Below are 24,952 nucleotides of genomic sequence, written 5' to 3'. Positions count from 1 at the left end.
AAGATGCAGCACTTTCCAATCAGACTACATTTAGCCTTTGGGCATATGGGAGGACGGTTATATCCTAATTTATATAGAAACACTCTTTATAGTGCAAGTTTTAAATGATTCAAATGCTGCAGAAAGAATGCAATAATGTTGGGAAAAGTTTGTGCTTCAGGAGAAAAGTGTTCTGTGTTTCAAATGGCAGTAAAAGTTCACAATAAGCAGCTCAGTGTTCAGTATAAACATTAAACTCACTGCTGGAGACTCGTCACATGCTTCTAAAAAAAGAAGTAATAAATGTTTTAAAGTGTTTAAATGTGTCCCTCTTTAATTAAGTTCAGATAAACACACAGGAGACATGTAAGAGCTTTTATAATTATTATACATCAGTGTTCAACACCAATAACCTTGACAACAGCTTCACCTCCAGCTGCAGCATCCACACGGTCAGCTGATGCTGCGGAGGGTGGAGGAGCTTCAGGAACCTTTGAGAGGAGCAGAGCTTGTAAAATGATGCTGATCAACTCACGGGAGGATCCAGTGTGACACGCTGGAGGTCATCTGCTCAACAGTCATTTATTGATCACTGCTATTAGTGTAAAACTGAGCAGAACAACATTTTCCTATTTTCCCTGCAGCACCTGAAGGCAGCGCGGCAGGCAGTCCATTCTGCTGGTTTTGTGGAGTGGATCCTCGTCATCAGTTGGCTTTGGGGAGTCTGTAGACGCCCGCCGAGACCATCAGCTGATGCTCCCTGACCTTCCTCTGCAGGAACGCCTCCAGCTCGTTCACATCCATCTCTGTGACGACGGGTCCCGTGGCGACGAACATCCGGAGCATGGAATGGATGCGGTCCAGCGTCATGCTGTCCAGGTTAGTCAGCATGGCCTGGATGTAGGCCCAGAACAGCTGCAGACACACAGTGTCAGTAATGTGATGGTTTATAATAATGTCTTTTTATGGGCAATAATAACATTTATTCTAGTGCAATAATAACATTTAATCTTGTGCAATTATTACGCTTATTCTAGTGCAATTATTACACTTAATCTAGTATATTAATCACATTTATTCTAGTGCAATAATCAAATTTAATCCAGTGCAATAATTATGTTTAATCTAGTGCAATAGTTACATTTAATCTTGTGCAATTATTACACTTATTCTAATGCAATTATTACACTTATTCTAGTATATTAAATACATTACTTCTTGTGCAATTATTGAATGTGTTCTAGTGCAATAAACATATTTAATCCAGTGCAATAATTACATTTAATCTATTACAAAAATTAAGTTTATTATAGTGCAATAATCACATTTATTCTAGTATATTAAATCATTTATTCTAGTGTAATTATTACACTTATTACATTCTACTGCAATAATTCATTTTGTTGTAGTGAAAAAATCATATTTAATCCAGTGTAATAATCATACTCCTATTAGTGCAATTATTACACTTACTCTAGTGCAATAATTACATTCTGACAAGTGCAATATATCTATCTATGTATCATAATATGTAATGTAATAAATACTCTTATTCTAGCGCAAATTGTAATATAATTATCTACTTATATAATTATATATTAATATATGTGTGTGTGTGTGTGTGTGTACCTGCAGCTTCTCCTCCCTCTGCTCTGACTGGGTGGTGGTGTTGGAGTCTCTCTCCTCGTCGCTGTCGATCAGCATCACTCCTCTCTCCATTTTCTCTTTGGACGAGCCCGTCTCCACCACGTAGTATCTTCCCCCTGCCTCCTCCCTCAGCACGCCGTGCTGCTGCCACAGCGCCAATTTCCTGTGCACCAGCTCCTTTGGGGCGCCCAGCTTCACACTCAGCTCCTCCAGAGTCCAAGAACCTGATGGAGCACAGACAGGCAACCAGTCACATCACTGCAAACACGGCCTTGATTAAAAAACATTAATTAGCGTCTGAATGCTTGGTGTTTTGTCTCTGAGCATGGTTGATGACAAAAACTAGAATAGAAGTGAGATGGAAAGCTTAAATGCATGTAAACATTATTAAATATGTATCTAAATTCAAGTTTAAGAAATACTTTAAACATTATAAAAATATATATTATTTGGCTGGCATTATTTTATCAACTGCATTATTCTGACTTTTTATATGAATACAAATAAAAAAGTGAAGTTAGTGGAAATGTGGGAGGAAAGATTTCAGTGTGAAGCAGCTGCATGAAGAGTTTGGTGGTCAGTTAGTAACATTTATATATATTACATATATTCTGCAGTAAATATATATCATCATGCACACCCACAGCAGGTTGCACAGGAGCACAAATCAAATTCAAGTAATTTTAAATTAAGATTTTCACAAAAATGTGTCTGATCTGTCTCATTAAGGTGACAAACGAGGAACTGTCCAAATGTTAATCTACAATATTTCACTTCTAATTATTATAATTCGACTATATATACAGGAGAACCATCATACTCTTCTCCTGGAAGTGCAGGATGATGGCGGCGTGGATCGGGGACACGGTGAGGTTGCTGAGGGTCCGGTCCTCCAGCTCCAGGTCCAGAGTGACGGAGCCCAAGTGAGGCTTCCAGCTCAGCGTCCTCATGGCCTGAAACACACCAGACACAGTCCAGACCAGACAGGTGTGAGTCAAAATTAATCTTTAGTGCTTGTAGTGTGTTTTAAAGAGTGTTTAACACTGAATGAAGCGTCTGTTAACGAGCTGCTGAAAGTATTTAAACCTGATCTTGAGGAAACTGACATGATGTGTGAATCAAGTTTTATTCACTGCATAAAATAAGTTTCTGTTCAGCAGCAGACTCTGAACCCTCAGCTGTCCTGATGTTTTGATCCTGATGTTTTGCACCTTCAACAGTGAAGGTTTTTTTTAAAAAAAAGAAGGATATTAATTTCTATGTGCTTAAACCTGATAAACCTGCTGACATGTTGACTCATTAGCTGCAGCAACTTTCATGTCAAAATGTCATTTCACCAGGTGATTTTTCAGATTATATCTAAAGTATTTGAAAGAAAAAAAGCTGTAAAACACTGTGGAAAGTGCTCAGCAGCTGAAGGCCCACCTTGAGCTTCTCGTAGCGGTGCGTGTACGCCTCCATGGCCTGGAGGACGAGCGGCGGCAGCTCCAGCTTCTCCTCCTTCAGCGAAGGCCAGAACTCAGATGACAGGATGATGGAGGACAGGGACAGAGGAGGCTGCTCCTCCTCACTCAGCCTCGACTCCTCCTCACGGATGTTACTGTTGATCCTCCGAGAGTCCGCCATGTCCTGGACAGAGGACAGAGGACGGGAGACCAGAGACAGAGGACAGGAGGGAGAGGACAGGAGACATGAGACAGAGGACAGGACTGTGTGACTACAGGTGAAACTAAACTTAATAACTCCACTGTGACAGTAAAACTCTCCATGAGACACAGGAGGAGATAAAACAAACAGTAAATATCTGTGTTGTGTCCTCTCATGTCCACAGCTGATGTTGTGTTTGTGGTGATGCTGCATGTTGTTTACCTTCAGCATGACCTCGCAGTAATGCATGTGAGACTCTCCAAACCGGAGCTTCAGCAGCTCCACGTTACGGATCTCCCTGCAGACACATCACAGGTAAACAAGTAAACAACCAGTAGCACACAAACACAACAACAGATCAAGAATATAAAACTCAACCTGTCCTGACGCTGCGGTCCTGTCAGACTGGAATCGTAACTACCCATTTATAACTTGTACATCACATATAAATCATAATAACTGCCTGAAAACCAAACACACATGTTTCACATCAGCTGGAGTCACTAAAGGCTGTTAAACATTTATTTTATTTAATATTTTAAACCTTCATGTGACAAACTGTCTCTAAAATCCCTTGCAGCCTGAACACAGCATCAGCTGCACAGAGACACAATCTGATCTCTCTGATTGGATGGTTCTCACAGCAGTGCATGCTGGGACATGTATTTCAATCAGAGGCAGCATTTTTAACACTTCTTCATTGTTTCAGTTTCATAAAATGGGTCTCAGAGTTTGTTTTTGTCTGTTTTGTATTAATGTATGTTGGATAGACAGCAGCAGATATTGAGGCGTTTCTGTATTAAATATTAATAGAAGCTCCAGACTGCAGCATAAGTGAAGCCTGACTCTCCCTATGCGTGTCGGGTCGTACCTGGCCGTGTTGTAGTTGAGTTGGTGCAGCAGTCTGTCCGCCAGCACGGCTCTGTACTCGTCTATGAAGATGTCCTTACTGCCGTAGATGCTGACCAGCAGGCTGATGATGTCTGATGAGCGACGCTTTGAGCCCATTTTATCTAGAAACAAAAGCGTTAAACTCTCAGTGAAACAGAGTGCACGGTGAATCCAAGCAGCAGGAATAAGAAACGATGCGTTTACTGACCAGGGACAGCGTCGGTCGGGTCCGGAGTCCAGTCCTCGGGGTCGTTTCCTTCTTCATCGCTGTCCTGCATCTCCAGAGTGACCGGGTCTCCTCGGGACAGCTCTGAGGCCAGATCTGTGCAGCCCTCAGCGTCGCCTGTCAGGCCGGCCACGATCTGCCTCACTGTGTCCTCCCGGGTCCTTGAACACACCATGGAAACGTCAACAAGACTCAAAGGAGGAACAGCTCAGGACAAAAAAGACACAGAAATCCCCACGAAACTAAACAACTTCAGCAAACATCGACAACACACGGTCAAAAACAACAAGTCAAATAAACAATGTTATTTTGCACTGGAATAACAGAATCTATTGCACCAAAGCAAATTATTATTATTGCACAATATCTAATAGGTTTGCCCTCAAAATTTTGTAGATGATGGGTTGAAGATTGTAAAGGTAGGAAAAGGTTTTCACATACAAGGAATTTTCTGTGTTGTTTTGGTGCATTAGAACAAACAAAGTACTAAAATATAGAGATAGTCAACTCTTTAGGTTCAAAGTGTTATGCCTTTTTGTGAGTGTTTCTGCTGCCCAGTGCTCTGTAATCTGTTTAAAAAATTGCTGTGTATAAATAAAGTTTGTTACCAGCTGATGTCAAACGAGAGCAAAAAGATTGAAGATATCAGCGAGTATCAGGCAGGATTATGAACACAACAACACATAAATAATGTTTGGTGTGCTGACCGGAGGTACTTGCGGATGGGCTGGCAGGCGACCTGCAGGATGACCATGGAGGGGTCGAGCTCTCGGAGGGCTTTGATGGCGGAGATGTAAACTGTAAGGATGTCTGAAGTGTGAACTCCTGAGAACAGATGGAGCAACGATTAAAAACTCACGTTCAAATCTCTTCTTGTTGTGCTGCATTCTTACTGAACAAATGCTTCTATTTACTTTTTTAACCCAGCAGTTTAAAACTCACCAGGGTGCAGCAAGCGGCTCTCAAAGGCAGATTTTAATGAGGTGAGCAGCTGCTGTCTCTGATTTGTTCTCTCCAGACAAAACTTCAGATCTTCAATTGCTGCTTTAGACTCCGGGAAATCTGAGAGAGAGACAGAAAACTTTAGAAAAGTCAGACGAAGAGAACTACAAATGATCTCCATGTCACAAAACACTGTCTCCGTCACCTCTGATGATACTGAAGAGCTCCTCGATCCTCATGTTGACGTAGATCCTACAGAAGAACTGGTGCATGTGGCACCTCCACTGCTTTAGGACGGAGCTGCCGGCCTGGCTGCTGGGAGCGATGGGAGTGATAGGAGCGCTGGAGGCCGATATGGGAGCGTCTCTCTCCGCCTCGCTGGTGAACACTTTGCTCAGCCAGCCCAGCACCAGCTCCAGCCACTGGCCACACACAGCACAGTGAAGACACAGTCAGCAGCTGATGCAGGATTTATCACAAGACTTTAATATTCATTGATAGATATTTTACCTCCTGGAACTCCAGCAGGAAGGAGCGCTCGTACTCGCCCCTGCAGTGCTGCTCCATCCGCTGCTCGATCAGCTTGTGGAGGATGGAGGTGACGGCCTCGGAGCTGACCCACTCCAGCAGCTGCAGCTTGGAACTACACCCACAAAAACAACACAAGCAAGATATGCTTGGTTAATTAATTTTTTCTATGCCTCCAAACTTTAAATATCAGCAGTGTGTTATCTGTTCATGTATCATCTTTCCTGAGAGGACTTACAGTATGTGGCTGAGCTCCTGCAGCTGCTCCAGGGCCTCCTTACACCAGCACTGCTGTGTGGGGACCCCGCAGCCCGGGCAGACCCCTCGCTCGGGGCCCTCTGGGACCTCGGCCCGGTCCTCCGCCTGCCCTTCCTGGTTCATATAGACAGAAAATGTCCTGCTGTAAAACTCCAGCACTCGCTCCTGGAGGACAGGGGAGGGGGAGAAGAGGAGGAGGGCCCTGATGATAGTGAAGGCCCGCTCATGGAGGCCCCTGGGCCCGGGGCCACACAGACTGCCGCAGCCCTCGTCCTGCCACGTCCCCAGCCTCTCCAAACCACCTGGGCAGAGGAGGGAGAGGGGATGTTTGGATAATGCTGCAGCCTCAGTATGAAGCAGTAATCACTACTGGATTTATCCACACATTATATTTTATTCTACGTACCCAGGAAAGGTTCCAGTCGGCCTAACAGAGTCCGAAAGGCTGTGAGAAGAACCCAGGCCCGGCCTCTCTCCTCCAGCTCGTTCTCGGGCTGTTTGAGTCCGGACCAAAACTCGGGAACCACCGAGGAGGACAGACACATCTGCAACATCTCCAGCAGCCAGCCGCCCAGCAGCTGGCCCAGACCCTGACCGCACAGCAGGGCCAGCGAGTCTGAGAGGCTCTGCTCCGCCACCGAACAGCCGGGAGACACCTGGAAAACACACCAAAGTAAGTAACTTCTGACAGTAGTATACAATCTGATATTTATCAAAGTAGAAAAAGCCAGGTGAAAGGCAGTTCATACAATGAACACTTTACAAGGTGTGTTCTTCAGGGATGGAGCCACCTGAAAGTGGTTCACTTCAACTCTACACCTGCACCGGAAACTGTCCTGGGTCTTGGTATGTTTTTGCACACAGAGATGCAAACAACAAGCTAGTACACTATAGCTAATGAAGAGAGGTTAAAAAAACAATGACAGCAAGACAAAGACAGACATATAAAGTGAAGATAGCGTTACATGTATGCAGAACTCAGCCGGACACACCTTCACATTAGTGAACAGTCGTACTTAATATCCAACCCGGTACTCATTGTTACAAGCAAGAAAACATTAAATCAGTAAATATTTGAATGTAATTAGACGACTTCGGGCCACTTCATGTTGGCTGTGCCATTTGGCTCCTTCAGTCCCGTGAAACAGCCCACTCACCAAAGCTGCAGTCACGGTTTCCCACGCGTCAGAAACCCCTTGTTGCGATGCGGATGCTGAGATCTCGGCTGAGTCCGCTTCCATCCCGATTTCCTCCATTTTCTTGGACTTTCTTCAGAAACAACGAACTAGCTAGTGTGAGTAAAACATTTAAACGTTGGCTGTGTTTTATTCGCGTTATAACGTTGCACGCGTCCGTAAAATACACATTCTGTCCGTAGAAGTGATCTCATTAATGTCTGAACTTAATAATTACTTGTATCAGTAAAAATGTTCTGTTATTAGTTTAAAATAATATTACATTATTCCTGCTCGCAGACCGCGGGTTACTTTCTTCTTCGTCGCTATCTTCTTCTTCTTCGAAAGAGTTTCAGGCAAACTGTGTGCTTAGACGCTTAACGCTGCCCCCTAAAGGCTAACTCCAAAACGACTCTTCCCCGCTGGCGTTAATTGTTTTATTTTGAAGGTTTACAGGAAGTGATGAATGATATTGTGTCTGTCTTCATGTTGGTTAATTGACAACTGACCTTAAATTAGAATCATAAGGGTTCACTGCCCTCCAGTGGTCACAGTGAAGAACTGCAGCACCAATTTAAATGCGGCTAAACACAATTAGTGTCAGTTTAATTGTCATTTAAACAAATATTCATGGGATTACTACAAACAAGATGCTATCAACAACATTTGTAATAATAATACTTTTTAACAAGTTTTTTCAATAGTTTTATAAGAGTTAAATGATCACTTTGTATATCATAATCCCACGTAAAGCTGCCCTCTTGTGGCCACAGTGAGTAACTACAATTAACTGCAAACGCTTCAAGTTAGAATCATGACGCATAAATCACCCGGTCAAAACGTTCAAAATAAAACTTTTACAAATGTTGTAGTTATATGTTTTGGCCACCAGAGGGCAATGTAAACCCATGATTATTTATTACGAATTATTGAATAGCCAAACTTTGAAAATAAATAAATAATTGAACACAGGAAAAAAATGCAGAAAACAACAAATTAAAATAAAAGAGATAAGACAAGATCAATCAAAAATTATTAGAAATTATTATTTCATCATATCACATTATTTATTTATCCCCGAGGGGAAATTCAGTTAGTCTGGTAGAATCTCTGTTAGAATGAGACAGCCTGATGACTGTAGGAGCGAAGGATCTTTTGTATCTCTCCGTCCTGCAATGGAGAGAGAGGAGCCGTCCACTGCTGTCTTTTTTCGTCCATAAATGTTTTGTGTAGCGGACGATCCCGGTATTTCAAGATGGCCTCGAACATTGCATCTCTCCACCACCTCCTCCGGTGTGTCCAACCTGGCTCCAACCACAGAACCAGCTTTTTAGACCAGTCTGTCTAGGGGATTCCCCAAGGATCAATTCTTGGTCCATTACTTTTCAGTCTGTTTATTCATGATTTACCCAAAACCTGCCCTGAGGCCGGCTTCCAGCTTTATGCAGATGACGCGGTCATTTATGCTCCAGCTAAGTCACCTAGCAAGGCAGCATAGACCCTAACACAGCACTTAAATGAAGTCCAACAGTGGTTGGAACACAATCATCTCATTCTGAACTTAAACAAGACTGTGTCAATGTGTTTCTCAATACGAAAACCAAGCTCTCATGAAAGTCTTCATGTTAAAATAAAGAATGAAGAAATTCAGGAGGTCAATGAATTTAAATTCTTAGGAATAGTTTTAGATCCCCAGCTCAAGTTTGATGCACGCATTAAGAAAATCACAAAAACTGTGAAGAGTAACCTTAACTGTTTCAGATTAATTAGGCATTATATTCCAACTCAAGCAGCTCAGATCTTCATGCACTCTATGATTTTTTCTCATATTGCATATTGTTTGACCGTATGGGCTCAAGCATCACCTTCTGCAGTAAAGAAAATTTCCTCATTATACAACCAGGCACTAAAAATAATGGATAAAAAACCCATCTGGTGGCATCATTGTCTTATACTAAAAAAATACAATCTTATGAGTTTTGACAGTTTTGTACACTTGTGTTTTCTTAAGTTGGTATTCAAATGTATTAATAACCTTGCACCTGAACCTCTTCACAGATATATTCAAAGACAGGACAGTAACAGAGTAACAAGAAACACAGTGGAGAGAAACTGCAGAATTCAACACTGTAGAACCACTTTTGGACAGTCAGCACTCTCACTTAAAGGTTGTAAAATCTGGAATACATTACCAACTGAAATAAAATCAACGACTAATCTTGAAGCATTCACAAAAAACACTAAGTGTTGGCTTAAAGCAAACCAGAGCTGTACCCATTCTTAAAGTGTTATAGTTTAAGTAGTTATTTTGGATTGGGTTGCAATGTTTTTCTTTTTATCCTTTGTATTATTATTGTATATATTTGTTTGAATAATTACCTTGGATTGGTATGTAAGATTGTTTTTTTTCCTTTTTTCCTTTTCTCTCTTTTCTTTCTTTTCTCCTCCTTATTGTTGTATAGATTTGTGAGGATCTTAAACTCTAAGCTATATGTATACAGGGTTTATTTTTTATTTTATTTATTTATTTTTCTCAGGGTAAATGTATATTGTAATTGTTTGTAATTTTATTCTATTTTGTAGATGGGGTAATTGTATATTGGATTTTTATAGTATTGTGATTTTGTATGTAGTTGTAAAAGCCCAACTAGGGACAGGAGTTGAAAATTAGCTAAAGCTATATCTCTATATGCAGCACATCGGATGCACGCCCTGTATCTATGTTAACTGCATTGTCCCTATCAAAGAAAAATAATAATAAAAAATCTTAAATTTTTTTAGTCTCGGTATTAATTTTATGATTCTTAATTAGGATTTGGGGATTTTAAAAATCATATAAATGTAAAAACCCTTTTTATAAATATTTCTAAACCCGGCTGCAATTACGTACTGTGACCACAGGAGGGCGCTGCACCCATAGATATATATATATATATATAAACATTTATATATACTTATATACTTATACTTATATATACTTATATATATCTATGGCTGCACCTCTGTGACAACAACCATCAAGTCAGAAATAATAACATGCTAATACTTCCGGTGTATACATTCACAATAAAATGAGGCAGCGGTAAAGCTACGCCCTTTGCCTTCATGAATCGGGATGTTACGCTTGTAACAGGCATACCACAGGTTCAGTTAGCAGTGTAGCTGCGTGATTTTTTTGCGTGTTGAACCAAACTAACGACACTTCTCGCCGGGACACTTGTGTTTTGAAGCCGTTCATCAGTTTTAGCAGCAGCGGCACAAACATCATCATGGCAGCGGAGTGCGAGTGAGTTTGTTGACAGCTTGAGTTGAATTTCCCCTTAAAAACCTAAAACACAAGTCATGACAGTTATTGTATTTTACCCACAGTTGATTAATCCGCTGATGGTTGATGTGTTTTGAGTGAAATCTGATGAAATGTTGCAGCTAACGATGACTAGCAGTGTGGGAGCTAACATGCTAAGGCTAGCTTCAGTCGTGTTACAAAATAGCACAGAAAAGCTGCAGTGCGAGTTAATATGATATATGTTATTATATATGTTATCTCCACAGTGTGCTGTCTGAAATCGAGGTGCTGCAGTCGATCTATCTGGATGAACTGCTGGTCGAAAGGAAAGAAGACGGGTCAGTTAGCTGCAATTACATAACTTTGACGTTTTATTAATAAATGTTTTACAGGGCAGAAAGAGGTGTTAGGGTTTTTATTGAGGTATTATTTACATGTTGAGGTATTAAAGTATTCGTGTTGTGAAGCTTTATACTTCTACTTTACTGCGTTTTTACCCTACTACATTTATTTACTGTAGTTACTCTGCAGATTCATATTATTAATATAAGATATATTAAATCCAATCGGTTATATTATTATTATTATTATCATTGTTATTATTATTATTATTATTATTATTATGGGTTATTCTACTCAGCACTGTAATAATAATGAAAATGAGCCCCACCTTCAGCCACAGTGGTGAGGTGATGCTGCTCCAAGTGGACCGCACTCACTAGAACTGACAATAACTGCACTTTAATATCAATACAGCATTTAGGTGTATTGCTCACTGGGTAATATGAATATGTTTCTTATACAACAGTGCAATTTTCCGCTGCTCATATCATATATATTGTTCCCAGTGTTAATCATTTTTATATTTCTTCTTGTCTAAACTGTCAATACTTTTATAATTACTGTTAATATTGCTTGTTTCTATTTATTCTTCTTTTATTGATGCTTCTTTCTATTTTTGCTGTTCACTTCTTTCTGCTGTTACACTGAACATTTCCCCGTTGTGGGACGAATAAAGGAACATCTAATCTAATATTATCTGTGTGTGTGTGTGTGTGTGTGTGTGTGTGTGTGTGTGTGTGTGTGTGTCCGTGTGCAGGTGCTGGGAGGTGAGCCTGGTCCTGTACCCGTCCACAGCTCAGGACTCTGTCTCCCAGTTTGTGCGACTCACGCTGACTCTGACCCTCGATCAGCAGGTGAGTTATCTCTCTGTTATCAGCCGGGGCTGCAGCATCTCAGCCTTTTTTATTTTTAGATTTTAGTGACAGAGAAAAACAGACATGACATGGCTACTACATTAAACATGTAGGAGTCAAAATGTGTATTTATCCTGTGTTGTTTATTATGTCAGGCTGCACTCTTCTCTTTGGTTTAGGTGATTGGTCAGTGTGGTTTCACCTGACTCTCCTGTTAGTCGTATGACAGGAGGTGAACAAAGAGGGCGAGAGAGGCTCTGATATTATCTTTTGACCTTCCTTTTGAACACCTTTTGCTTATATTTTCATCAATATTTGCCTCAACTTCTTCTGTAACCCTTGTTTGAATTTTTCGGGTAGAACAATGCTTGTCAGTTCATTTTTTGATCTCATAATGAAACAGTTTATAAGAAACATCTCTGTAATACAGTATGGATTCTTTGGAAGCACTCACTTAGCCCACTTTCATGCAGCAAGACATAAAGATCTGTTCACACTTTTTCATAAATGTGTTAGAGGTGAGATACACACAGACTTCCAGCAGCTGCATTACCTTCTGCAAAAGATATAAATGGTCTCAAGTTGTATAAAATTTTCTGGTGGATTCTCTGATGGGGATTGTTTTCTACATGATAAATAGCATCTGTCATCCACTGGCCATATGTTGGAGGGAGAGAGGATGAGTCTTCTGGCGAGCAGCAGCTAAATGCCACAACATTCATATTAGATAGAGTCTCAGTGTGTTCGTTCAGGTTTCTACTGATGAACATAGGTAATGTTTGACCCTTTATTTGTTCTCTGTGCTCAGTATCCGTTGTCTTCTCCGGACATCTCCATTCACAACCCACGGGGACTCTCTGACGACAAGATCAGCAGGTAACGAAGCCACTGGACTCGCTGCTCTGCTGTTTAACACGGAGTGTAAATGAATCCTGTGATCATGTGCAACTCTTTCTCTTAGTGTCCAGAGGTGTCTTCAGCTGGAGGCTCAGTCCTGTCTGGGCTCAGCTGTGTTGTATCAGCTCATTGAGGTCATTTTATTTAATATATAATTTCAACATGTTTGTGATATTAGTGTTAAGGTGAATGATGAGCAGTCACATTTTATAACTGTTGTCATGTTTCTCTCCTTCAGAAAGCTAAAGAAATCCTCACTGAAAGCAATATTCCTCATGGAAACTGTGTCATCTGCCTCTATGGTTTTAAGGTATGCACAGCACGGCAATAAACATAAGTAATATAAAGATAATATGTCAATGTTTACAGCTTGTTCTGGTCTTTTTTGTGGCTACAAATATAATGCAAAAACTGCAAACTGTTAATGCTTCTGTGTGTGTTGATGTGTGTGTGTTCAGGAGGGAGAGACGTTCACTAAGACCAGCTGCTATCACTACTTCCACTCCCACTGCCTCGGCCGCTACGCCAGCCACTCGGAGAGGGAGCTCCGGCAGAGGGAGAAGGAGTTGGAGGAGGACAAGACGAGGGAGAGATCAGAGCACGAGGTCAGCTGATCTGCTCCGTGAAGGCTTCTGCTCTTCTTCTGGCTTCTATGAGCTGTTGAATCAGTGAGTTTCTCTCCCCAGGAGCTGACGGTGGTGTGTCCCGTGTGCAGAGAGCCTCTAACGTATGATGTGGACCAGCTCCTGTCCTCCCCGGCCCCCCAGCTGCCCGAGGTAGCTCCTCCTGCTCCTCCTCCTCGTGTCTTACAGTCCGTGTCTTAAGTCACAGAATAAACATTCAGTCTTTGTGTTTTTCAGCAGGATGAAGCAGCGATTGATTCCACTTTCCAACAGAAGTGGTGTGAGCTGCAGAAACTGTTGGAGATCCAGCGGTCTAAAGGTGGGATCATCGACCCGGAGGTGGAGTCCAACCGCTTCCTCATCCACACCAGCGAGGTGAGAACAAACCAACAAACCTGATCTCTGTAAGTGTCTGAGGCAGTTTCATAAGGCCCCTATAAACGTTTAGATTTATTGGTGAAGCTGTCCCACATACTATTGTTTTAATTGTTTAAAGAGTTAATACATTTTATCGCAATTGAGAGACAGAATTTGTCTTTTCATCTGTTATTCTACAGATAAATTATTTGGACAGCAAATCTGCCAAAATAAAAAAGAATAAAGAAATTGCTCTAAAAAATGTTTTAAAAAATAAAAGTAATACTTAAATATAAAAAATAAATTAAAATAAATATAAATAAAAGGCAAGTTTGAATAAAAAATAAATAAGTAGGGGAATTATTATAAAGGTAAATAATGGGGCAGTGTAATTATCAACTTATTAATGTCCACATTTATTTTTTAATATTTATTGACCAAATTATTATTTTTTTTGCTGAATAATCTCCTCATGATGCTGGCCACCTGAAAAAATGACTCTTGCCATTATTTTAAGAGGGTGTCAATATTATTTTTGGTATATTAAAGGTATTTATCAAGTCTTTTTATTTTTATTTTGGCACTTTCAATGTAAAATCGAAGATATAAATCTGTTAATTAAGGGAAACTCTCCAGTTTGCTGTGAGTTAATAAGCTGGATATCAGTTTCTCTCTCAGCTCTAACAGCAGTGTTGTGTAACTCCTGAGCTGCCTGTCTGACGCTGTTCCTTTATAATTAATACAAATGTTAGCAGTGATGCTTGTCGACTCCCACAGACTCCATCTGCTGCTGAAAACGAAAACCTGGACCCAGACGTGTCTGCCGGTCCCCCTGTGCCCTCTGCTTCCAACGTCTCATCTTATGGAGTCAGAGCTGATCCGTTTGTTCCTGGACTGTCCCACTGCAGGGGCGGGCAGGGCCCGAGGCGCCACAGCCAGGTGAGGGGGCCTAGGAGGGGGGGCGGGTCCAGACCCCAACACCGCAGAGCCGCCCCCATCACAGAGCACCTGGACAAACTGTCTCTGTCCTCAGACGCCACTGAAGGACCTTTTACAGCCAAAGCTCAAGGGAACCAGCAGGCGCACGTCGATGCAGAATCCTGTCGGTCTGAGACGGGCGGGGGGGTCCACAGTGGTCAGGAGACCCTGGTGTCTCCAGATGAGCCGGGGGGCCAGGCTACCATGGAAACTGAGTGCCCAAAAGATGCTGCAGGCGGTCAGGGCCACCGGGGCAGGAGGAGGGGGCCTCACCGGTCCTTCCCAGACAGCGGGGCCCCCGGGCGCTACCACTGGGACGGGCGAGCCTCCAGGAGCAGGGGGGGGCCCGGTAACCTGTACAGCAGAGGAGGGGGGCCCCGCCGGGGTCACGGCAGGGGCTTCCAGCACAAAGTGGTGGAGCGAGAGAGGGCCAGAGAGGAGGTGCTATGACAAAGGGCACCAGGAGGGCCAATGAACAAACTTCCGTGTGCCTCCAGTAGATTAAAGCCCTGCAGCAGGAGCAGCACCTCCTCCTGCTCCATGCACACTCACATCACACACACATGGTTGTTGCTTTCTGTTGTGCTGCAATATGACTTGAAGGAACTACAAATTAAATTTTCTGTGGATGTCGGAGTGTTACAGTGTGTCTGCATTTCCTGTATTTTTTTTTCAAGAAGACGTTATTCTAAAAATGTCAAGATTCCTTCTAAGCTGTTGACATGGCCACTGAAACTAATATTCCACTAATAATCCTGTTAACATGCAGCTGTGCATCCTCTGATGAACATGGAGCTTCTTTGTACCAGTGGCAGACATGTTGGACCATGCAAACACACTACTATAATATGTAATATAAGCTATTTTGGAATAATATTGGAATTAGTATGCATTGAAACATAGACAGTGACTCATTTGAAGCAACTGAAATTGAGGCAGAGTGGTCCTATGGTCCTTTATACCTTAACTATTCAACATTTACCAGAGAAGGATTCTATAATTCACTAAATTACATCTTTCCAACAGCTGTAAGTAACCGATGACCCTGTGAAAATATTATGACTTTATACCATACAATAAATTTTATTACAGTAAATTAAACCACCCAACAGTAAATATAAAAATAAATAAGTGGTTAACGTGATAATTCATCAGTAATAATGGTCAACGTGACTATGTTCTGTGTACTTTTATGGCCTAATTTAAGTAAATTAGATGACAAACAAGGCAACACTTTTACTCAAGTACCCTTTTGAAAGAAATATCTACTAAAGCTTTCCTTGATCTGTTATTTGTCTTAATTATCTTATCTAATATTAGTTTATTTTTCACTCTGTTTTTGCTACCATTATGATGGGAAAGGCTCTAAATATATTTTCCTCCACCAGAGAAGTGGTAATAGCGCCAAACAAGAATACGTTAAATAAAAAGTAGCCAAAACAATGTTAAACCCTGAAAGAAATTTAAATAACCTCCTTCAGTACTGGAAGTCAAAGATGCATTTTTCCTTTATTGAACAACACATTTTATAACAAAAGCAGATTGAACATGGTAATAAAATCTGGAGGTGTCTGAGTAAATAAAAATTTATAAAGATATATATATATATATATATGTGTGTGTGTGTGTGTGTGTGTGTGTATATATATATATATATATATATATATATATATACATATACATATATATATACACACACACGCACATATATATATATATATGTTTGTGTGTACACACACACACACACACACACACACACATACATACCGGAAAGGTAATATCTGGAAATAACGCAGTACTGACTCATGGGAGTTGTAGTTTTTGGACGTTAAGGCGCGCGCATTCTGGGGGGGAGAGGCGGGGCAGGAGAAACGGAAACTACGTCCCACCGACGCCATCTTGGCACTTTATTGTGGAGGACCAGCCCCTGTAAATAATCTGCGCAGGACCGCAGAGGCGTGTTGTTGTTTTCAAACCGACTGAGGTTATGACTGGCGGGACCGACTTTCACAAAAGCTACACCAACAGTAAGGACTGTGAGCCCAGAATGGACGTAGACATGGACTCTGGTCACATGGAGAGTGAGCGGGGGGAGCTGGACAGCAGCGTCCCGGCTGCGTGCTCCTCTAACGGCAGCGGCGGGGAAGAGGACGAGGCGGAGGCCATTGGCCGTGTGAGAGAAGCCGGGGGCTCTAGTAGCCAGCATATCCCGGATGGAGGTGTATTCTGCGGCGGCAGGGAGCAGGAGGTGTCGGTCGAAATTGGAGAGACATATTTATGCCAACGAGCCGACAAGACATGGCGTGAGTGAAGCCTCTTCTCTGCCTGTTTCACCACAAGTTCAGTTGACGTTAGCAGGTCAACGTCAGTGGCGTGGGATCCCCTTTGTTTTGGTAGTAATTCACACCAAACTCCATTAAAAACTGCAAGTGCAGTGTCTTGAAAGCGTGGCGGCGAGACGTAACGTCTATCAACAACTTTTTATTTACCAAGGCTCGGCGGGGCTTTCTGGAAAATTCGGCATGGGTGATGAAACCAAAACAGTGCACACAACAGGACAGCCGATCATAAAAGCTGATACTGATCAACTTGCATTTGTTGATACATACTAATGGCTCAACACGTACCAAGTAAAGTTTCATGAGGCGAAATAATAAAGATATATGATTGCAAATACGTAAGACGGTGTTCAAGTCGTAGAAATCTGAATGTTTGTGGGATGCCCCAATCAGAAGATGTATAACTTACATTTGCACCTGACGATAAACACTTTGTTGGACAGCATGTCATTCACCAATGGATCTTGCTCTCTTTTCAGATACGGCAGAGGTCATTCAGTCCCGGCTGAATGAGCAGGAGGGAAGAGAGGAGTTCTATGTTCACTATGTAGGATGTGAGTAATAAAGTGCTCATGCATGCAATGCACACAATGAAACCTTTACATCTATACCATCAAATCTGATTTATTGTGTTTCTTCTCAGTTATTCCTGCTCCACTGTCATTTTGCTTGCTTTTGATTTATTTCTTAACCTGGTCATGCCCTCTCTATCCCCTCACCTACTACTTAATAATGGTCCTCATCCTTTTTTTTTTTGGCATGCAGTCAACAGGCGTCTAGATGAGTGGGTGGGTAAGGCACGCCTGGCACTCACCAAGACGGTGAAGGACGCAGTGAGGAAGAGCACGGAAATCGGAGCTGTTGGTGATTTGGGTGAACAGCCTGAAAGGAAGATCACCCGCAACCAGAAGCGCAAGCATGATGAGATCAACCATGTACAGAAGGTAAACATATTAGTTATATCATGCTTGCTGCTTGTGGGGATATTGTTTTTGTAATAAATGGTTCATATTTATCTAATGGAGCTTTCCTTTGCAGACATATGCAGAGATGGACCCAACAACAGCTGCCCTGGAAAAGGAGCATGAGGCGGTAAGGTTCAGTGTCCGTGTGTGTCTAGTATTTGCTCTTATTAAAGATTGTAGAGAGGGAGATATAACTATCTTGTCCTGCTGCTCTGTAAGTTCACTTCACTTCTGATGTGTCCTCTACATCACATCAAATCAAAATTACTTTATTTATCCCCGAGGGGAAATTCAGTTAGTCTGGTAGAATCTGTGGAAGAATGAGACAGCCTGATGGCTGTAGGAGCGAAGGATCTTTTGTCTCCCTCCAACATCTTGACAGTGCATCTCTCCACCAGTTAAACTGCCTCTTAAATGTTTCACCATCTCTGTGTGATGAAGATCACTCATCATCATGTCTTACATGTCTACCCCCTAGATCACCAAAGTAAAATATGTGGATAAGATCCAGATAGGAAACTTTGAGATCGACGCCTGGTACTTCTCGCCGTTTCCTGAGGACTACGGCAAGCAGCCCAAGCTGTGGATCTGCGAGTACTGCCTGAAATACATGAAGTACGAGAAGACCTTCAGACATCACCTGGTCAGTCCAGCTTTCACTTCAGTTTAAAATCTAGGGATGCGGTGAGATGCGGTGTAAAATGTTAAAAAAAAACAACAACACAATGCATCGAATAAATGAGTGTGTATATTAACAACAAAACATGTTTCTCAGTTTGAGCAATGGATATCTTGTCTTTGTATTCAATTGAATGTAGGTTGCAAAGGATTTACAGATCATTGCATTACTACTACTACTTATTGCATTGCAAACAAAGATGTAAACTAGACGGAAAAGCTTAGTTTGAGTCGAAAATTGGAGACATGACATCTGATGTTAAATGTCTCTTAAATGAACACAGTCCTGGTAAATGTCCTGCAGAATATCATAGATTTTTACTCAAATTTAAGGCTTTTCTTTGTGAGAAATTTGTTCCACGTGTGAGACCCAAATCGTTTAAAGTTTACTCCAAAGGATAGACAGTTAGTAGTCATTGAGCGATGTTCGCATGTCCCATGCAACCTGAATGCAAGAAGTTTGACTTTTGTACCTTTGTCTCTTCAGTCTAACTGTCAGTGGAAACAGCCTCCAGGTAAAGAAATCTACAGAAGAAGCAACATATCTGTGTATGAAGTTGATGGGCGGGACCACAAGGTGAGTGACCTGGATGACTGTGGCCATACCTGAAGGTGGAAGCTGTTTAATGTTGAATAATATGGATTCCTCTGCTTCTAGTGTCTGTGTCCCACTCTGTGTTTCTGTTGGAAATTAAACTGGGCTGCCATTTGGGTTAAAGAAAATCTTAAAGAGAGGTTTATTTTAAATTGATGATATTCATCGTTGTAATTCATTGTTGGTCTCTGTTTGCAGATCTACTGTCAAAACCTTTGTCTTCTAGCAAAACTATTTCTAGACCACAAAACACTTTATTTTGACGTGGAACCCTTTATCTTCTACATCCTCACTGAAGTCAACAAACAGGGAGCGCACATCGTCGGATACTTCTCCAAAGTAAGGCCTGTTTCTAATCTTTTTTAGTCAAAAAATGTTCTTATAACAACCTTGGACCCACTGATGTTCCATTTATAAATTTTGCAATCTTAATGTTTAAGTCCAGCTGCATCACACATTAAGTGGAGAGAAACTCAAAGTGGAATCCTTAACAGCAGTTTGTCTGAACTTTTTGTTTTTTATTTTTCAGGAGAAAGAGTCTCCAGATGGGAATAACGTGGCGTGTATTCTCACACTGCCGCCTTACCAACGCAGAGGCTACGGAAAGTTCCTCATAGCTTTTAGTAAGTGAGAGTTGCAATATGTGCTACAGCTGGTGATATTAATATGGTTTTCTTTATATATAAATGGTTTTATATAACACACGTTTGCATAAATGTATTTGAAGCAAAACTATTTAGGAAAGTGTTTGTGACTGTTTCAGAAAGTAGTCGAACACAAAATAAGAACCACCCCTTTTGTAATGACAGTTCTGTTGTTACTGCTGTGTGTGTGTAGGTTATGAGCTGTCGAAGCTGGAGAGTGCGGTGGGCTCCCCAGAGAAGCCTCTATCTGATCTTGGGAAGCTGAGCTACAGAAGCTACTGGTCCTGGGTCCTGCTGGAGATCCTGAGGGACTTCAGGGGAACGCTGTCCATCAAGGACCTCAGGTGAAGACACACTTCCATCAGTCACCCAGCCCAACTTATCTTTTTATCTCCGATGCTCATATCAGTCCCTCTGTTTGTCCTCAGCCAGATGACCAGCATCACACAGAGTGACATCATCAGCACGCTGCAGTCGCTCAACATGGTGAAGTACTGGAAAGGTCAACACGTTATCTGTGTGACGCCCAAACTGGTGGAGGAGCACCTGAAGAGCGCCCAGTACAAGAAACCCCCAATCACAGGCAAGTCCACACATTTTATTCTTTGCATTTGCTTTATTTTACTCCTTCTTTCTAACCTCGTTGTAACTTTAACAACAAAACTCAAATTTACCTAAACAAAACCCCGTGGTATATGTCTGATTATTGAAAATAAAATGTTGATGAGGATCAATAATCAAAGTATTTGTTATTTTAAGCATAAATCAAATTTCTTGCAGATAGATGGACACCACACCAATACACAAACAAACACTAAGGCTTTTTACAGGAGCATAGGATGCATTAACTTCATCATGTCAGCAGATTGGGAAGAACATTATTCCAGTTTCAGGGTGCACATGCATTGTTCCCCGCTGGTTCCACCCTCTGCTGACTCAGTGAACTGCTTCAAATATCACAATGATGCAACAAAAGCAGATCAAAGTGACTTAAATGTGATCACTAACATGTGAAACCAGATACAAACTAACTGTATGTGGATGATTTTATATTTGGCTGAATTTATTTAATTAGTGTTCATTTTGGATTATATTGAGATTTTTCACCTTATGGTTACTAACCGTTTTGTTGACACTTATTTGGTTAATTTTTGCAGAATTGTATTGATTTTTGTTCTATTTTATTTTCCATTTAAAATGTTCATCTTATCCCGTGTTATTATTATTTTTGATAATAATATTAATAAAATGAGATGAAAATTTGAAATGGAAAAATACTTTTATTTGTTATCTTTATTACATTTATTTTTTGAAAAGTATTTTAAAGTTTTTACAACATATTTTAAATTACTATCTCCATGTATAGAAGTATTTATGCACATTTACCTGTCCTGAAATGGGCGTTGAAACTTAGATCTAAGCTGTTGATCCATGTACAGCCTGGACATTTCAATAAACTGGAATAAAAAGAAAGAAAAGACAATATCTCAGACTTGAAATTATGACTTTGAGAATGAATAATTTTTATTCTCATAGGAATATATGGTCTAAATAATAATGCATGAAGACAGAAAATGTGAATCTTTAGTTCATGCATCATATCTCTAAAGTCTGACATCAGTGCAGCTTTTGATGAGTCGGTTTCAGCTTCAGACTTTTCAGAATGTTCCGGCAGCTCTGACTTTGTTGTTGTTTATAAGAAGTCTCTTGTGTCCTTGTGTCTCATCTCTCTCTTGTGTCCTGTCTCTGTCACAGTGGACACTATGTGTTTGAAGTGGGCGCCCCCCAAAAATAAACAAGCCAAGTTATCGAAGAAGTGAAAGGCGGAGCCGGGAAGCAACATCTGTTCGCCAAGTCCACCTGTTTTTATATCATCTGCCATGTTCTTTTTCTCCTCAACTGGTGAAAAACCTGCTGTTGTTAAAACAAACTGTAAATAATCATTAGTAGCTGTATCTGTCAGTATTTTCTTAAAATATGTATACAAAAAATCTCAGACTTGTGTCCTCATTTCTTTCCTGAATATCAGCTAGTAAGTATGCAAAACTCAATTTAAAAAATATAAGTTTAAAGGCTACCGATTAGTTAAAATGTTGAATTTGTAAGGGTTTATTTAAAAAATAAATGGATTTGATATGTCTAAAAGTCACAATAGCTTTTTGCCAAAAAATACAAAATCTATAAAAGCTGCCTCATCACAGCAGATATGTTTATCATCTCATGTAATTACTAAAGGCTGCAATCCATTTAGTTGTTTCAGTTCCAGGGCTCGAACAGCATGGCTGCTGGTTGACTGGTGAAGCTAAATGGAACGGGGCCACGAACACCTCAACCGGAGTGGAAATATCTGCTGTGATAAAGATGTGCACAGAGGAACCTTGTTGAATTGGATATTTTCTGAAATTAAAATAAGAGGCTGTTCAATCCAAATTAATTAAAAGAAGATGTTTTCATTTTAACTGTGAGGAGGTCAAAACCAACAACATATAGTGCAGGACACTGCTCCACCTCCACTGTTGGAATTGTGTGGAGTTCAGCAACATGTGAGTGTATTTTCCTCCACAAGCTTTGAAGAGTTTGTTTGCATCAGAAATTCTTTCCTCACCAGGAATTAAGGATCCACAGTCTGATCTCCATATTGTTTACGATAAAAATGTTCACAAATAAATAATTGCATACAGTATAACTGCCAGGCAATAAAACTCCAGGTTTAATACAGAACTAAGCTTAAATCAGCTATCAACTGTCTGATGAAACTATGATAAAGAACAGCAGGGGGCAGCAGAGCTCCAGTCTGAACACTGTCCAGTTTTATTCTGACAGAATTAATTTTATCCTTAAAAGGTCTCAGCTTAGAATATGTGATATAATGTATAGCAGGATATCTGTTTCATATTTGTTAACAGTCCCTAAATAGAGTACAACTAGGTTTCCCTGCTTTTCACTGTAAAGGTTCACTGCTTTTAATGAGACTTTCAAGTAAATCTCAGGTTTTTAACCATTGCAGGACGACAGAAGAGTCTGCAGACACAAGATCAAGTCCTGAACGAGCAGATGAGCAGAAACACTGTTCCTTCTTCTCTTAACCTGTCTGTTTACTCAGGGTGCTGTTATCTGACATATTTAAACTGTTTATAGATGAATAAATGAATGGCAATACAATCAAATCATAACCTTCATGTTCACATAGTAAGCTATTTAACTATAATAACCTTTTGTGTTTTTATATAAATTATTGTGCAGTGCAGAAACACCGAAGTTAAAAAATATCCAAATAGATGCTGTTTCTATCTAATTCATAATAAATAAGTATAATAAAAGTATCAAAATGATCCCATATCCAATATGATCTATATCTAATGATGCATTTCCCTTCTGGGACCTGCAGAGTCAGATTATTTGTAATGCAATAGTCACAAAGAAATATAAAAGAATATATTAATTAACTAATCAAATAAAAACACCACAATAACAAACAACCACGAATACATATAAACAAAAAAACTAAAAATGAATAAATTGATGGATAACTTTTTCGATTGTTCATTATAACATTAATAAAATGTTTTCTGATCGGAAAAATACCAAACCATTCCTCGCCTCAAGATATTTTACTGATATCTTTGTTTATTAGTTATTATTCTAAATGCTACTCATAAACTGTACACTTAATTTCTCTCATTATGAGCTCAGAAAATGAATATCAGTTTTATTACAGTGTGTTCTCTGTAGGAGGTGCAGGATGGTCAAGTTTAGAACAAATGCAAGAAAGTGTTCCTCAGATAAAGTGTCCAGATGACATGAAGGCCTGTGTGTGTTAGCAGCTCAGAGTCACATGTTGCTGACAGCAGCTAAACTCTGCTGCCACCATAACGATCAGCTGTGTCCTGCAGCTGCCTGTCATCGATCAGCTTATTGATGATTCCATCACTGCTGCTCTGGCTGCTCCTGGCTGCACACATGGAGCACTTTAAACTTCAGTCAGGAACATTTTAAGATATTTTCAGTTAAAAAACCCTCAAAAAGTAAATGTACTTACTGTAGTTTAGGATCAGACTTTGATTATACTGCGGTGGGGACATTTAGTTGTCACAGCACCTCGAGGTACACCCAGATACAGCCAGGAGTTTACAAAGATATAAAACAGAACTAGGACTGCAATCAGTACTGAACGGGCCCTCGCAGTACACGCGTGTCGGGGCATGCTGCCGTCAGGGTGTGTGCATTACAGGGGCCAGTCTATACCACCCCTATGAATTTCATTGCCTTAAGTGTTATAGTGTGGCCACGGTACCAAATATGAAATTAGACTGCCACCACAGTGCCACTTAGATCAATAAAACCTCAAAGGGTTATCCTCAGGAGGGCATTGACAATAATTGTACCAAGTTTTGTATAATAATGCAGAAACTATCCCTTTAATCCTCATACAGAAACTTAATACTTAAACATTTTTTTATTTTTATTTTTTTTCCCTGCGCTTCTGCGCATGCGCGGCATTTCTGCACTTCTGCGCATGCGCGCCCCTACCACGTTTCTGCGCATGCGCGGCCTTTGTGCGTTTCTGCGCATGCGCGGCCCTCCACGCTTCTGCGCATGCGCGGCCTTTTTCCGCGTGTGCGCAGAAGGGTAGAAAGGCCGCGCAGAAGCGCAAAAAGGGCCGCGCATGCGCAGAAGCGCAAAAAGGCCGCGCGTGTTTTTCATTTTCAATCTTGACCTGAAAAGTAACTAAAGCTAAGAGTCCTCCTTCAGACACTGTATGAGGATTAAAGGGATAGTTTCTGCATTATTATGCAAAACTTGGTACAATTATTGTCAATTGTCAATTGGTACCGTGGCCACACTATAACACTTAAGGCAATGAAATTCATAGGGGTGGTATAGACTGGCCCCTGTAACGCACACACCCCAATGGCAGCATGCCCCGACACGCGTATACTGCGAGGGCCCGTTCAGTACTGATTGCAGTCCTAGTTATTAATATTGCACATAGGGTTTTTATTTTAGTGTATTTTTTGCACAGCTTTAAGAGCGTGCATATCACGAATGCTGGGTCTTGTTGGTTTTCTGAGAATCTACTGCACCTACTGGTACCTTGTTT

At 40.9% G+C, this 24,952-nt stretch overlaps 3 protein-coding genes across 4 annotated transcripts; 2 read left to right on the top strand and 1 right to left on the bottom strand.

The window, feature by feature from the left end:
• Positions 1-285: 285 nt before the first annotated feature.
• On the bottom strand, positions 286-7,643 carry anapc2 (anaphase promoting complex subunit 2). Its single transcript, XM_059349016.1, has 14 exons — positions 7,276-7,643; positions 6,525-6,774; positions 6,099-6,420; positions 5,843-5,975; positions 5,538-5,754; positions 5,333-5,452; positions 5,098-5,215; positions 4,373-4,551; positions 4,145-4,286; positions 3,496-3,571; positions 3,052-3,255; positions 2,447-2,579; positions 1,609-1,850; positions 286-894 (listed from the first exon to the last, which is right to left on the bottom strand). Exons 1-14 carry the CDS (start codon positions 7,372-7,374, stop codon positions 685-687), a joined length of 2,445 nt encoding a protein of 814 aa, XP_059204999.1. The 5' UTR covers positions 7,375-7,643; the 3' UTR covers positions 286-684.
• A 2,750-nt stretch (positions 7,644-10,393) lies between these two features.
• rnf25 (ring finger protein 25) lies at positions 10,394-15,277 on the top strand. 2 transcript variants are annotated; one of them, XM_059348272.1, is made up of 10 exons: positions 10,394-10,579; positions 10,846-10,917; positions 11,679-11,775; positions 12,584-12,651; positions 12,737-12,806; positions 12,911-12,982; positions 13,131-13,277; positions 13,359-13,448; positions 13,536-13,670; positions 14,430-15,277. In XM_059348272.1, the coding sequence occupies exons 1-10, from the start codon at positions 10,563-10,565 to the stop codon at positions 15,078-15,080; spliced, it is 1,419 nt and encodes a 472-aa protein (XP_059204255.1). In that variant the 5' UTR covers positions 10,394-10,562; the 3' UTR covers positions 15,081-15,277. The 2 variants fall into 2 exon arrangements, with proteins under 2 accessions (XP_059204255.1, XP_059204254.1); XM_059348271.1 differs by having other exon boundaries at positions 10,395-10,579; positions 13,533-13,670.
• A 1,248-nt stretch (positions 15,278-16,525) lies between these two features.
• On the top strand, positions 16,526-22,027 carry kat8 (K(lysine) acetyltransferase 8). The gene is made up of 11 exons (XM_059348259.1): positions 16,526-16,933; positions 17,449-17,523; positions 17,735-17,913; positions 18,008-18,061; positions 18,413-18,577; positions 19,100-19,189; positions 19,406-19,546; positions 19,737-19,830; positions 20,045-20,195; positions 20,280-20,434; positions 21,607-22,027. Exons 1-11 carry the CDS (start codon positions 16,618-16,620, stop codon positions 21,669-21,671), a joined length of 1,485 nt encoding a protein of 494 aa, XP_059204242.1. The 5' UTR covers positions 16,526-16,617; the 3' UTR covers positions 21,672-22,027.
• Positions 22,028-24,952: the final 2,925 nt, after the last annotated feature.

This window comes from Centropristis striata, chromosome 13 (genome assembly GCF_030273125.1).
Source record: "Centropristis striata isolate RG_2023a ecotype Rhode Island chromosome 13, C.striata_1.0, whole genome shotgun sequence".
NCBI classification, from domain to species: Eukaryota; Metazoa; Chordata; class Actinopteri; order Perciformes; family Serranidae; genus Centropristis; species Centropristis striata.
The sequence above is the reverse complement of the archived record's forward strand: the minus strand, read 5'-3'. Positions and strand labels throughout refer to the sequence as shown.